Source organism: Crotalus tigris, unplaced genomic scaffold, assembly GCF_016545835.1.
Source record: "Crotalus tigris isolate CLP2741 ecotype Arizona unplaced genomic scaffold, ASM1654583v1 scf7180000017536.10889498, whole genome shotgun sequence".
Classification (NCBI taxonomy): Eukaryota; Metazoa; Chordata; class Lepidosauria; order Squamata; family Viperidae; genus Crotalus; species Crotalus tigris.
This window is the reverse complement of record NW_024096460.1, coordinates 5,605,733-5,619,636: the sequence shown is the minus strand read 5'-3', so window position 1 is coordinate 5,619,636 and position 13,904 is coordinate 5,605,733. Positions and strand designations below refer to the sequence as shown.

General features: G+C 42.0%; 1 protein-coding gene across 1 annotated transcript; it reads left to right on the top strand.

The window, feature by feature from the left end:
- The first annotated feature begins 1,414 nt into the window (after window positions 1–1,414).
- Window positions 1,415–5,614, top strand: NKX1-2 (NK1 homeobox 2). The gene is made up of 2 exons (XM_039340452.1): window positions 1,415–1,759; window positions 4,255–5,614. Exons 1-2 carry the CDS (start codon window positions 1,537–1,539, stop codon window positions 4,902–4,904), a joined length of 873 nt encoding a protein of 290 aa, XP_039196386.1. The 5' UTR covers window positions 1,415–1,536; the 3' UTR covers window positions 4,905–5,614.
- The last annotated feature ends 8,290 nt before the right edge of the window (window positions 5,615–13,904 follow it).

Genomic DNA, 13,904 nt, shown 5'->3' with positions numbered 1-13,904 from the left:
AAAAACAGGTAGAAAAAAAGAGAGGAAGGCAAGATTCACCTGAACAAGATAAAGCAAATTGCATGAAAAGGCCTCACTTGGAAGCATCCTAGGGCTTACAGCTTGAACTTCTGCATGTTAATTTTGGAGCAACTGAATATTTCAATGGGACTTAGAATGCACACCTATATGTCTTCTCAAAAACAATTCTTCTCAATTTCTGCTGGGCTTGCTCCCATAAGAGTATAATATTGCAGCTTCTGGATAAATAATAATCTGACTAATTGGAGAGATCTCAACTTACAACAGGTCACTTAGTGACCGTTTGAAGTTACAAGAGCACCGAACAAATTGACTTATGACCATTTTTCGCACTTATGACAGTTGCAGCATCCCCATGGTCATGTGATTTACATTTGGATGCTTGACAACTGACTTACATTTATGACGGTTGCAGTGTCCCGGCATCATGTGATCTCCTTTTGCAACCTTCCGGCAAGCAAAGTCAGTGGGGGAAGCCAGATTCACTTAACAACCGTATTACTAATTTAACAACTGCAGTGATTCACTTAACAACTGTGGCAAGAAAGATTGTAAAATGGGGCAAAACTCCCTTAACAAATGTCTCCACTTAGCAACAGAAATCTTAGGCTCAATTGTGGTCATAAGTGGAGGACACCTTGTATACCTTTAGTTGTTTGATCTCATGAGTAAGTGAATTCACATAAAAGTCATAATGCTGGGTGTACCCCTAAATCATCAGCCTAAAAGTTTTCACGAGGCACCGATTTTTAGCCCGGAGAGTTTTTTCTTGCCCGTTTTACATGTTGTATTCTACATCCCCTATGAAACTCTTAGAAACCAAATAACTTAAAGCGCTTGCCTTTGTTCATAACCCAACAGTAGTTAGCTCAGGTTAAAACTCTCCATTACTCCTGCTTTATCCTAGAGAAAGAAATCAACGACTTTCTGATTTGTGCTAGACTGGAATTTTACATTATCTGGGAACAAACCTTGCTGCATTCAGATGGATTTAGTTTCCATAGAGGATTGCACCATAATTTATTTAAAGGAAACACTTTGCTATCATTTCGCAGTGTGTGTGTGTGTGTGTGTGTGTGTGTTTGTGTGTATTTCGCAGTGTGTGTGTGTGTGTGTGTGTGTGTGTGTGTGTGTGTGTGTGTGTGTGTGTGTGTGTGTGTGTAAAAGGAATAGCTGCAATCTGTCCCCAATAAACCGGCGTGTTTCTCTCCAGGAGCTTGGGCAGACAAGCGAAATAATAATAATAATCACCTACTACTATTAACGACGCTATTCGGCAGACAGCCCCCTCCCTCCAATCGCAGCTCCGTTCCCTTGTCCAGGGTGGACCCTCCTCCCCCGCCCCTCCTTCTCCCCCCCTCCCTGGACAGAGATTCCCCTCCTTCCTAGACGAGCATCTCCCAAGTCCAGGCTCGCTTGCCTCACCCGAAGGCGACCCCCGCCTCTTATGGCCAAGCCTCCTGCCCGGAATCCAGCCGCGCGTCCTGGGCTACCGCCGACTTCTTCGGAAGGGGAATGCCGGATTGTCCGGACAGCGGGGCCAAAGGGCCCCCTCTCCCTTCGAAAATCTCCTTCTCCATCCTCGACATCCTGGATCCGGAGAAATTCAATCGGAAAAGCCCTTCGGCGGCTGGGGGACGGGAGAACGCGGCGCTGGCGCGGAGAGACCGAGGAAAAAGTTTGGGAAGAGTTGAACTGGAAGCCGAGCGTCTTAGGAGCCAGGTCGAGGCTTCGCAGGGTAGGCGCGGCGTTTTTCTGTTCCAGTGAGATCCCTGCCCCCCCCCCGCCTTCCCTTCCCTGCCCGGTCCCTTCCCTTTCCTGTCCCTTCACTGTCTCGGAGTTTTTTCGTCCCTGGCAAGCATTAAAGGGGGCTTCAAACGTCCACTGAACATCCGAGGCCGGCAGCTTCCCAAGGCGCCGTAGCAAAGGCCACAGAGGCTGGCCAGATCCCTAAAGGGCGAAACCCTTTCGTGGCTCAGAGCTATTAAGGGACTGTCGTCAGTCTCCCTTGATCGCTTCCTGATAGCGGGACCCCACGAGGGCGACTGCTGCCGCGGGGGATGCGAGCCCGGCCGTCCGCTGGAGATGCTGTAGGAGCGCAGGCAGCCGCCTCGTCCCTTCTCAGCCGCACTTTGGAAACGGCAAGGCGCTCTGCGTATTCTGTTGGTTGGATTAGACCGTCGCCTTTTCCCCAACCTGGCGCCCTCGAATGCCGCGGACTACCAACCCCATCTCCGCAGCCAGCAGAGCTGACGGGGGGAGGGGGGGTGGAGAGCGGGAGAGGGTGTGTGTGATAGGAACGGAAGTCCTGCGACTATCCGGGTTGGAGAGAAGCCGAGGGCAGAAATACGCGAGTTACTCACTTGCCTTTTCCGTAAGAAAATATGAGCAGGGTTTGGATGAAGTTAAGAAAAGGTGGACCGGGCCAGGGGGGGGGGCGGCAGGAAGGGGGGGGAGAGAGACTGGAAGCTGGTCGCATGGATGATCAGCGGGATGGCACGCCACGCAGTAATCCAGCAGGGAAGACTTTTTGACAGGTTGGGTTGCGTCTCCCGAGGGGCAGCGGCTAAACTTTAAGAGGCTGGGAGGGACGGGGGGGGGAGAAAGATCCCCTGTAATAAATTAAATAAGAACCGGCCGATCTCGATGGCTCTGTTTGAAAGGGAGGGTGTTTAGGTTTTGCTCAGGGCCCGGCCCTTCAGTTGAAAGGAGATGGCTTTGAAAGATCAGCTCCGCTTGGAAGCTATAAAAGCCTCGTTCTTCCGCCCTTTTCCTCTTCGCGTCCCCGGCCGGGTCTGCTGTACTTTGCTACTGCGGAGCGCCCAGGCTTATCAGCCGCGAAGAAGGGCTCTCGCCCGACCTTGCGGAGCAGAGCCCTTCGCTGCATCTCGAGAGACGCAACCCAGCCTGGGCTCGGGCCGCGGTCTCCTTTACAAGACTGCGGGAGAAGGGCGAGCCGCGAGCCGGCTGAGCCTCTCAGCGTCCCCCCAGCCCTCCCCCCCCGTGGGGCTAAGGTAGGCAAAGGCTGCTCTCGGAGGCTGATTGGCATCGGGACGAGCCAGGCAAAGGACAAGCCAGATAATTGTTCCTGTGGTCTCCCCACGAGAGGATGCCTTCGCTCCCCCCTTGATCGATATCCTATTACCGACTGCCGCGTATCTCCTTCCCACAGCTTGCAGGTACCAACTTCAAATCTCTTTCCCGACCCGCTCTGATCCTCATATTGTTCGATTAAAACTTAACTTTAATAGATGACATGTATCGATCCGCCCCTTCACAAATCTGAAACTCTATTAGGTCGGGGAAGAAAAAAGGAGATGGAAAAGAGGGAGGGAGGGAGGGCCTAAGAGCCAGATTCACTTCTTCTTGCAAGGGGGAAAAAACCAAAAACCCAACAATCCAACATCTTTGCTCAGTTTTTAAAACATTTAAAACAATCAGTACATAACAATGGTTAAACATTGTATCTGCTCCCAATTTCCTCAAATGAGCTTCCTTCTCGGAAAAGACCACCTAGAATTTCAGAAAGTTTGATGGGATGGTAAATCGGCTTTAAAAAATAGCATTCCTTCATTTGGATTCAGATACTCCTTCCCTGACTTATATGCCATACAATTAATAGATTAGGTTGATGCAACCTGATTGAAATCAGCAACATAGGGATTAAAGTCAACCTTCCCTTCCCATAACGTAAATAGAAAAATATTGGGATGAAATGAATTGTGTGTATTTTACTTTTAAATTTTGATCTCATTAGTACAGGATGTGTGTGTGTGTGTGTGTGTGTGAGTGAGAGAGAGAGAGAGATCAAACAAAGCTGGGAAGTGCATTACTGCAGTTTCTCTGCTCTTTCCTTTTTCTAAGTATGGGAACTGGCCAGATCTTGAGTTTGCTCTGTGTATGCTCAGAAGTTTTAATTTTGATGAGCATAATTAATATTGACCCTTCAGGTTAATGTCCTCCTTATTATTTCAGATTTGTTATTGGTCTATCCATCTTTCTGCACTTGTGTCTGATTCTCTTACATGTACCACCTGTTCCACATATTCTTTCAGAAAATATAATAAAGAAAGGAAAGACTCCCTACCTGAAGCACAGGTTGAATTGCAGATATGCATGGACTGCCATCTCAGCTTTCAGACAGAAAGCAACAGTTAGGCAGGTCAGGTGCCGGTGTGATTGGTAGCCAGTCTCCTGATGTCATTGTCACCAATGCCGTTTTCTGTTTTGTAGATGTAAACAGTGATGGAGAAAGAGGAGAAAGTGATTCAGCCACCCTGGAGGCATCAGAACAAGAGGAGCCAGAGCAGCAGAAGAACCACCTCACCATGATGGGAACACCTGCTTCCTTCCCCTCCCTTGACTTCCCTTCCTCCTCCTCCTCCTCCTCAGATCTGGATGAACCCGGCTCACCAAGATTGTCCAAACGGCGCCGAGTGGAGCCCAACTGTGCGAAGCCTCGGCGAGCCAGGACAGCCTTTACATATGACCAGCTTGTGGCTCTGGAGAACAAGTTCAGGGCTACACGATATCTGTCAGTGTGCGAGCGCCTCAACCTAGCTCTGTCACTCAGGCTGACGGAGACACAGGTCAAAATCTGGTTTCAGAACCGAAGGACAAAGTGGAAGAAACAAAACCCTGGAATTGATGGCCTGGTGCAACCAGGAAACAACAATGCTGTGACCCCCCCAGCAGGAAGTAGCAGTCCTAGCCCATCAGGGCCTAGCGCCTTGGCCTACCAGACTTTCCCATCTTATACCTCAGCCAACCTTCTCTTTCCAACAGCAGCTTCCCTTCCCTTGGTGGCTGCAGCAGCAGGGGGGGCGTTCCCTTCCTTCCTTCGCCCTGCTTATCTGACTCCATTTTATAACCCTCACTTCTAGAAGGATCAGAATCCAGATCAGCCTTCCTGAATTTGACAGCCTATGGGAATGGCTGAGCATTGCAGTAGAGTTGATGCAACTGGAAGGTCCCTTAGACTGGGAACATCTGCTACAAGTTATGATTTTTCTACATCTTACATAAGATCATCTCTTCTAATACACTAACATGATGACGCAAGCATTACCTAGTTCTAGGTGTTTTGAGTGTTGTGATGGAAAAACATTAAAAGAGGGGTCCTCTAATCCCCCCCCACTTTTTTTGAGAAAAGACACAACTGCAGTTTGAATCCATGAAATTCTTTTGGAAGTAGGTTAATTTAATTCAGGAGTATGGATTTATTAAAGATGGAACCAGAGCTGCTATGCACTACAATATTTGGTGTTTATATGACTGTTGAGCCCTAATATATTGAGTATGAAAGGATGCACAGATTCTGGGGATTTAATAGCCAACAAGGGTGTCCCATTCTGGTTCTCTTCCTGTAATTTAATGCCCTCTGATGCCCTGAACAAGGGATCATCTTTTCCCACCTGTGTTAAATGTGCTAGATGCTAAAGCAGGTTGTTTTTCTTGGGGCCAATGCTGCATGACTTTGCTTTGACTTTAAGGTCATTCCAAAAAGAAGTACAGGATAAGTGTAATCATGGAATATGCAAAATGTAGATTGGAAATGAAGGCAATATTTTAATAAAATGTGTATTGTACTATATTCTCTTATATTTTAAAGCAGCTGTTCTCATGTGAGAGAAAGGCAGTCTAAATCTCAAGTAGAGTTTAATTAAAATGAGTTAAAACTGGGTAACCCTCTGCAGGTTAATTCACAAAATAAGTCTGACTTTCAGACACCACATCAATTTGTCACTGAACTTTCCCAATTGCCTGAATTTGCACAGCATGGAAATAAGTCAACTTTATTTTTAAACTCATGTGCTGCGTGAACACACCATATAATCTAGAAACTTTGCAGTTTGCACTGTGAAGAGACTGTATTTACACACAGCACTATGTGAAAATGTTTTTAATTTGGTTTGGGCTGATTATCATTTATGATCTCAACATTGTAGTTAATAAGACATATTTTATAGTTTAATGTGATAGGCTTGCCCAACAAGTCAAACTAGCTAAAAATAATGGCTTAGTGCAATGTATATACCCAGCCATGGTCACAACTTAAGTATTCTAGTGTAACTATCTGAGAATACTATGGGTTTATTCTTTATTATAATTGTAAGAACTAATTTGCTTGCATATTGTGCAAAGCAAGGAATGCTTTAACAATAAAGTATTGAATAAGGCACCTGGCTGAGTTTGTGCAAGTTATACTAAAGAATGGTTTGCAAATTACAAAGACAGAGTTAAACCACAGCCAGGCATACTGTATGATGACTTAATGTAGGTTTCATAAACTGGCACATGGCTATAGGAGATAGCAAGCAACTTTGAGGGGAATCACAATTTTTTGAGTGTGTGTGCATGCAAACTGGAGCACTGTCAAAACTCGCTCCAGTGTTTTTGGGGCAAACTGGATTACAAAGCTCAAGAGTGAGTTCTAACTAGTTTTCTCCAACATCACATGAAGGGCCCTTCTTCACAAGGCCCAGTACAGCATCAGCCTGGAGCAGGAGACATATATCACATTTCTATCTGATTTAGCTGACTGGGAGAAGCAGCAGAAATGCCTGGAGAAGATAGGCCTGGAGATAAACTAATGCTAGAGGGGCCCTGACGTCTCTTTGCAAATGCTATCCAGATTTTTAGGCTAGCCTCTGGATCACTCATATGTTGCCTGAACTAAGCTTTTGGCAATAAAATCTAGTCGCCCCCCCAAAAAACTAATGAGAAAAGATGCCCTTGTTCAACAGCCAATGACAATTCTCCAAACTCACAAAATGGTCTTACCTGGGCAGAGCTGGAATTATTGGGGTGAGAGGACCAGAACCCAAATCACTTCCCATCCTTCCCATCCCACTCCCCACCCAAATCACATACAGAAGTCTGATGACAGCCCACCTGGTACTCACATTCACTTCTGCACCTTGGTTGGAGGAATTTGGGGAAAAAAATTGCCATTTGTGGAAATACAAATGGAGATCCAGCAGAATTACAATATGCTTCTAACCTTTCTTTTTTCATTTACGCCCCATTGGTTGGCTGGGCACTTCCTTTTCAGGGTAGGGTCTAAGGGACATTTACAACTTAAAAAGTAATTGGATTTCTCATATGTGTTGCTTTATTAGAGGTTGACATTGTTATGGACAGCAGTAGACACACACTACTAGGATCAGGCAAAATGAGGGAAGGTGAGAAAGAAGATGTTTCTTCCAAAGGTCACAGAGGCATTGGCACATCAGCCTGAGCCCATCCAAATGTTTCTTCTCCAGCAGTCCTCTGATTAGAAACAAATAATTGAGCTCATCTCAAGTTCTGGGCACCTTATTTTAAGAAGGATTGGAACAAAAGTGGCACAAGGCTACCTACACAAAGCTTGACAGCTGTTAGACCTTGTTCCTTCTTTACAGCACTGTATTCCTATATTGCCTTCCCAAACCAGCAGCCATTTGCCCAAGCAAAGAAGAAATAAAGCCTCATCAAATTTTGAGAGAGATTGAACCCACAGCTATCCATCAATATCATCCAGCAACCACAACATATTATTGATGACTTAGCCCTTAGTGTATTATTCATTTACAAATTGATGGTCTATCTAAAATTTTGAGCACATAGGCAAACCCAGCCATAGGATGATTGCATCAATGAGGCAGGCAATGGTGACTTTCTCTATCATCTTCTACATTGGTTAAGAAGAATCCCTCCCCAGTCTTGACAAAGTGAAGACTAGAAGCTGGGAATGAAACCACACATCTTTCTTATGGGTATTATGCATACTAAGAATGTAAAAAAGGAGCAAGGCTCACATGATCAAATCTGCAATCTTCACTTTTTTGATGCTGTAGATTCCCCTCTGGTGTCTCTGTCTCTCTGTCTCTGTCTCTGTCTCTGTCTCTCTCTCTCTCTCTCTCTCACACACACACACACACACACACACACACATTTTCCTATCTTTATTTATTTGCCAATCAAGGATAAGATTTCATGAGTCTGATATACTGAGCTTAGTCCATGAGAAACTGTGCCATCATCTATCATTTAGTCTTTAGACATCTGTTAATTTGCCATTTTTGCTGTGATAGAATTTTTTTTTTTTGGTTATAACTAGAAACTGTATTATTTGAGCCTTTTAAAAGCAATCCATGCCCTCTTGTGGACAGTCCAATAATGCATTCACATTTTAATTCAATAAATTGCTGAACCTAAGTTGCCTTTCACATTCCTTTTTTATTTTTTTACCAAAACCTTTTGACATTGACATTGATTAGGAAAAAAGATGATCAGATTAAAATTTATTCAAAGAGGTATACGAACTTTTTTGACTGTGTATTCATTTGTGAATATTTCAATATATAAAATGAGAAATGTGTAGCATCTGAAAAAGCTAACAAGTTTAAGATACCCGAGGATTCTTACTAGATTTTACCACGCTTTGCTACTGATTTGGAAGTTTTTTCTGTAAAACAGAACCCTGGTAGTTTTATATGTGGTACCAGATTGTGGGAAGCCCTGCCCAGCAATGCCTCTGGAGCAGTGGTGGGATTCAAATATGTGAACAACTGGTTCTCTGTGTGGATGCTGCTTCCGGAGGTCCATTCTGGGCCTGGGCAACAAAAAATTAGCTACCGGTTCTGCTGAAGTGGTGCAAACCAGCTGAACCCCACCACTGCTCTCAAGCATGAAGCTGACTGGGGTGACTATTTTTGACTTAGCCTACCTCACAGGATTGTTATGAGGTTACAGTGGACAGGAAAGATCTTTGCATATCCATATCTCTCCTTGGAGAGAAGACAGAAGCATAGTAAATAAGTATAATAAATAAATCCTATTTAAACCTGAAATTTTCTTTCTCTTCCAGCATTTTATTTCAAGCTGTAAGGGCTTTGTCCTTTTCCAGAGAGAACACGCATTCTCAGGGTGACCTCAGTGTTATTTGTCCTGTTCTGAAGATTTTTTGAGACCATGAGAAATCCACTTATACCCACTTTATCCACTTACATTGGATAAAAAGTGGAATGAAATTTTTATCCCCTTTATCCATTTATATTGGATACACTGGAACAAAAACATTGTATCAGAATGTCTACCTGAGACAACTTCAATTATTTTCATACATTTTCAGGGCCTAAAGTTTAGATGAGCATTGTCTTCTGAAAATGAAGTTCTATGCCAGAACCAGAAAATATTTCAAAATCTATGTACTTTGCTTTCTATAAACATGTTAACTTAACCACAAAGCTGATTTACTATGTTAGCATTTTCTGGCCTATGTTGTCTACCACTATGGTAGTGATAACAAAATTATAGATCTGTAGGGAAAACTGCATAGAAGTTACATGTAATGAATTTGTTTATGTCTGTTTTATGATGGGACTCACAGTCTGACTTTGCTATACCTTATCATAGGCATATATACAGCTATCTACAGAAAATATATGAGAAACATTTCTTTTGTGGAATGGATATAAGCAGGGCTTTTTTTTTTTTGTCATAGAACGCCCAGAATGGAGTTCTAGCACCTTTTTTTGGATGGAACCTTGTAGGGTAGGCAAGGTAGATTGTATGACGTGTGAGTTCCAGCACCTTTTTTTTTTTTTTTTTTACAAAAAAAGCACTGGATATAAGAACAAAGGCAATTGTAAACTTCAATGGAGATGGCATCTTTTTCTTTCTTTCTTTACAGCAAGAAAAAACAAAGAGAGAAAGTTGATGGGAACCCGTGGTTTTGGTTAGGGAAAAATAAATATTTGGTGTTCTAGAGGTAATTACAGAACATCCTGGCAAGGAGGTAACAGTTACAAGAAAAACTCAGAGAGCTGAAACAGAAATAGCAGCCATGGAGATTAGCTAGTGAGCAGAGAGGAAGAGCAGCCTATATTTATTTTCTAACACTCCTCAAATAAACCTCATTCTCTCACTTGACCTCACCTCTAAGACAAAGTGTTATTATTGTTGTACACTTTACCACTGTGGTGGAATAGGGTTGGAGAAAAGATCTATTTTTAGTTTTACATCTTAAGTAGCATAAGACTCTGTAAATCATAGGTTAGGGATGAACTAAGGCCAATGTTGTGTGATCATGAGGGAAAAGCACTGGCAGGACACTACTGTATGCTTCTCTGTAAACTTCAGGTGGGGAGGGACCATTGATAAATTAGCATTCTATCCTGAAGAAAATCTTATATCTAAGATGTTTCTGAACGGAGTGGTGCTAATTCTACTAGGCAAAAGATGTCTAAGAAAGGGTTAGTATCTCTAATTCATCTGACTACCCTACTACCCAATCAAATTTCACGAATGAGCTAAGTAATTGCATAATTGTCTCATATGGGAAGATTACTAGCTATCATTGATTCTTTCTTGGAACTGCTATTGCTTTAGCTAACTATTACGTTCTCATGTTTTAGAATAATATTTTCCAAAATGCTCAGAAATAGTTTATTTAATCTAATTGAACACACACACACACACACACACACACACACACACACACACACACCCCTGGCTGAGTGTTCATAGAAGTTTCAACATGGCTTCAAACAAGACTAGAAAATTTCCTAGAGAACAGGTGTTATCAGTTACTACTACCTTGATGGCTGGGTCCTGCCTCCAGACTTGGGCCATTCACCAATGTAAATGCACAAGAGAAAAGGGTTGCTTTGATTTGTTTGTAAACTTCCTAGATGAACCTGCTGGTTCATCTAGGAAGCAAGTAGCGTGTGGGTAAATCTTTAAGAACTGGTTCTACTGGCTCCATGGCTACTGTAGCACCAGCTTCAGGAGAGCTGATCGATGCGGCATTTTCTCAACTGACTTGTAAAATTCCAGAAAATGTAACAATCAGATCTTGTGGGCTGGTGCTCTCCGGCTCCCACACCGCTGGATGAAAGACTGGCTAGATGGCCTAGGCCCGATATAGCATGACAGCTGTCATGTTTTCAGTATGTTTCATGTAAAGTATGCTTCATACTTTACAAACCATAATAGTTGTGTACATATAACACATTAAGTCAAAATCAAACACATTGCGTTAGGCTACCCATCTTACCTCAAGGTAACTCTTTCTGATTCATTAACCATGGACAGGCTTATCATGCGGTGTGAGCCTACTTATACTTTGAAATCTTATTGTTAATAGAGATAATTAATTTAAATTAATTTTAAAACATAAACTTTCTGAAAAGTTGCCTTTCTCTTTGTTTTTTTTCCGATTTCTTTTTTATGTTAAATAATTCAGCTGGAACCTTTCCTGAAGAAAAATGTACACTTAATTTTACCCCATCTTCCCATTCTGCCTTTTTATTAAGTTAGTTGTATTTATAGTATCATCGTCTTATCACCTATTCTCCAGAAACTTAAAATAGAAACAGCACTTGGAGGACTCCTCATATACTAGCCCAGGGATAGGCAACCTTGGCTCTTTTACGACTCATGGACTTCAACTCCCAGAATTCCTGAGCCAGCCAAGCTGGCTCAGGAATTCTGGGAGTTAAAGTCCACGAGTCGTAAAAGAGCCAAGGTTGCCTACCCCTGTACTAGCCTATGTGGTTTGATAGGACTTTCCATGTTGTTGGAAACAGGTTATTGATTGGTGCTGTTGCCTTGTGGGGGCCTTTCATGATCAGCTGTCCTTCCTTTTGTTAGAACAATGATAGATGCTTTTGAAGACAGGACAAGTATGAGCATCCTGTGCAATTAATGAAAAACAGGGCAATATTAATCTTTTTTAAAAAGTTATTTTACCAAGGAAAATTAAGTGTGGTTATGCACTTGTCCTCTATGTTTAGACTTTACAACATTTTAAAACCAGAGTATTAAATCTTTCTGTCCAAAAACAATGAATTTCACTTTGTTTACCAAATTCCAGTATTGTGGGTAGCAATTAATATTAATGTCAATTTCATCGATTTAATTTTAATTTAAATCCCATTCCTTTTCAATGTAATTCTATTAACATTAAAATGTAGCATGTTTTGATTGACATTTCAAAGAAATGTCATTTCCTTAATTAAAATGTGTCTCTTTAATATTTTAAGGATTTAATTTCATTGCCTTCAGTTTAATATAATTCAGTTTAAACTAAATGGAATTTTTTGTTATTGCTAATTTACATCTTCATATTCAGTATGTACCTCAGGCTCATATGCTTATAAGATAAGGAAGAGGAACAGTATTACTTTTTAATATCTTCATAACTGGCTTAGATGAAGGAATAGGAGGGGAACTCATCAAATCTGCAGATGACACTAAACTGGCAGGAATTGCCAACACCCCAGAAGACAAGCTCAGGTTCCCAAAAAATCTTGACAAACTTGAACAATTTTATTGGCTCTATCCAATAAAATGAATTTTAATGTGGAGAAAAGTAAAGTTTTACATTTAGGCAAGAAAAATCAAAGGTGTAAGTACATATTAGGACAGTAACTATGAGAGGGACCTTGGAGTACTCGTGGACCATCACTTGACTATGAGCCAGCAGTGTGCAGCAGCAGCCAAAAAAGGTAATACAATCCTGGGTTGTATAAACAGAGGCACAGAATCAAGATCATGTGAAGTATTAGTACTGCTTTATAAAACCCTAGTAAGACCACACCTGGAATACTGCAACCAGTTTGGGTCACCATATTGCAAAAAAGATATTGAGACTTTGGAAAAGGTTCAGAGAAGAGCAACTAAAATGGTCAAAGGCCTGGAGACTAAAACATATGAAGAATGACTGCAGGACTTGGGTTTGGCTAGTCCAGGGGTAGGCAACCTTGACTCTTTTATGATTCGTGGACTTCACCTTTCAGAAATCCTGATCCAGCATGGCTGGCTCAGGAATTCTGGGAGTTGAAATCCACGAGTCATAAAAGAGCCAAGGTTGCCTACCCCTGGGCTAGTCTAATGAAAAGAAGAAACAGGGGTGACATGATAGCAGTATTCCAGTATTTCAGGGACTGCCACTAAGAAGAGGGCATCAAACTATTTTCCGAAGCACCAGAGGGCAGGACAAGAAACAAAGAAAGAAGCAACCTGGAATTAAGGAGAAACTTCCTGACAGTGAGGACAATTAGTGTAACAGCTTGCCTTCAGAAATCATGGGCGCTCCATCACTGGAGGTTTTTAAGAAGAGACTAGACAGTCTCTTGTCTGAAATGGCATAGGTTCTCCTGCTTGAGCAGGGGGCTGGGCTAGAAGACCTCCAAGTCCTTTCCTATTCTATTCTATTCTATTCTATTCTATTCTATTCTATTCTATTCTATTCTATTCTATTCTATTCTATTCTATTCTATTCTAAAGAAACTATAGCTACTATAAAAAATGCTTTACTAGTATTCTAAATCCTGCTTTGGTGTTGGATAACCACATGAAGGACTCATCAGAAATCTTTTTAAAAATTGCCAAGATCAAGAATATTTGGGAATTTGGCACTGTTGTGTTGAATAACAGAAATGGAGACAGGTTCTCTTACCACTTCAATGATAGTTGGGGAATGTGCTCATCATCACAGTTATTTTTGTGCAATAATGGTTAGAGAGAATATGACCCCTTCTGATGAATATTTTCTTTTTTGCCTGTCATGTCTCCTCCCTAGGTGAACAAAATGCTTATAGAAAAGAGATAATGGTACTTTACAAGTGGCTACAACACTTGAGAAATTAAAGTTTCTGGTTTTGGCTATACGATTCCACAACTGCTTCAGGTTTATATTGCATTGACTGTTCTGTAGTGCTTCTGGATTGATTCTATAAATCCAGATGTAAAATGTCTCAGCTGTAGCTGTAAATCCTTGCATGAGCAGAGGATGGCTTCCTGATGCACTAAAACAGGAGCTGCTGCAAAATAGTTTTGCAAAATAGCTTATTTCTTTGGAAGACCTTGATGTATTTATTTTATGTATTAAATAA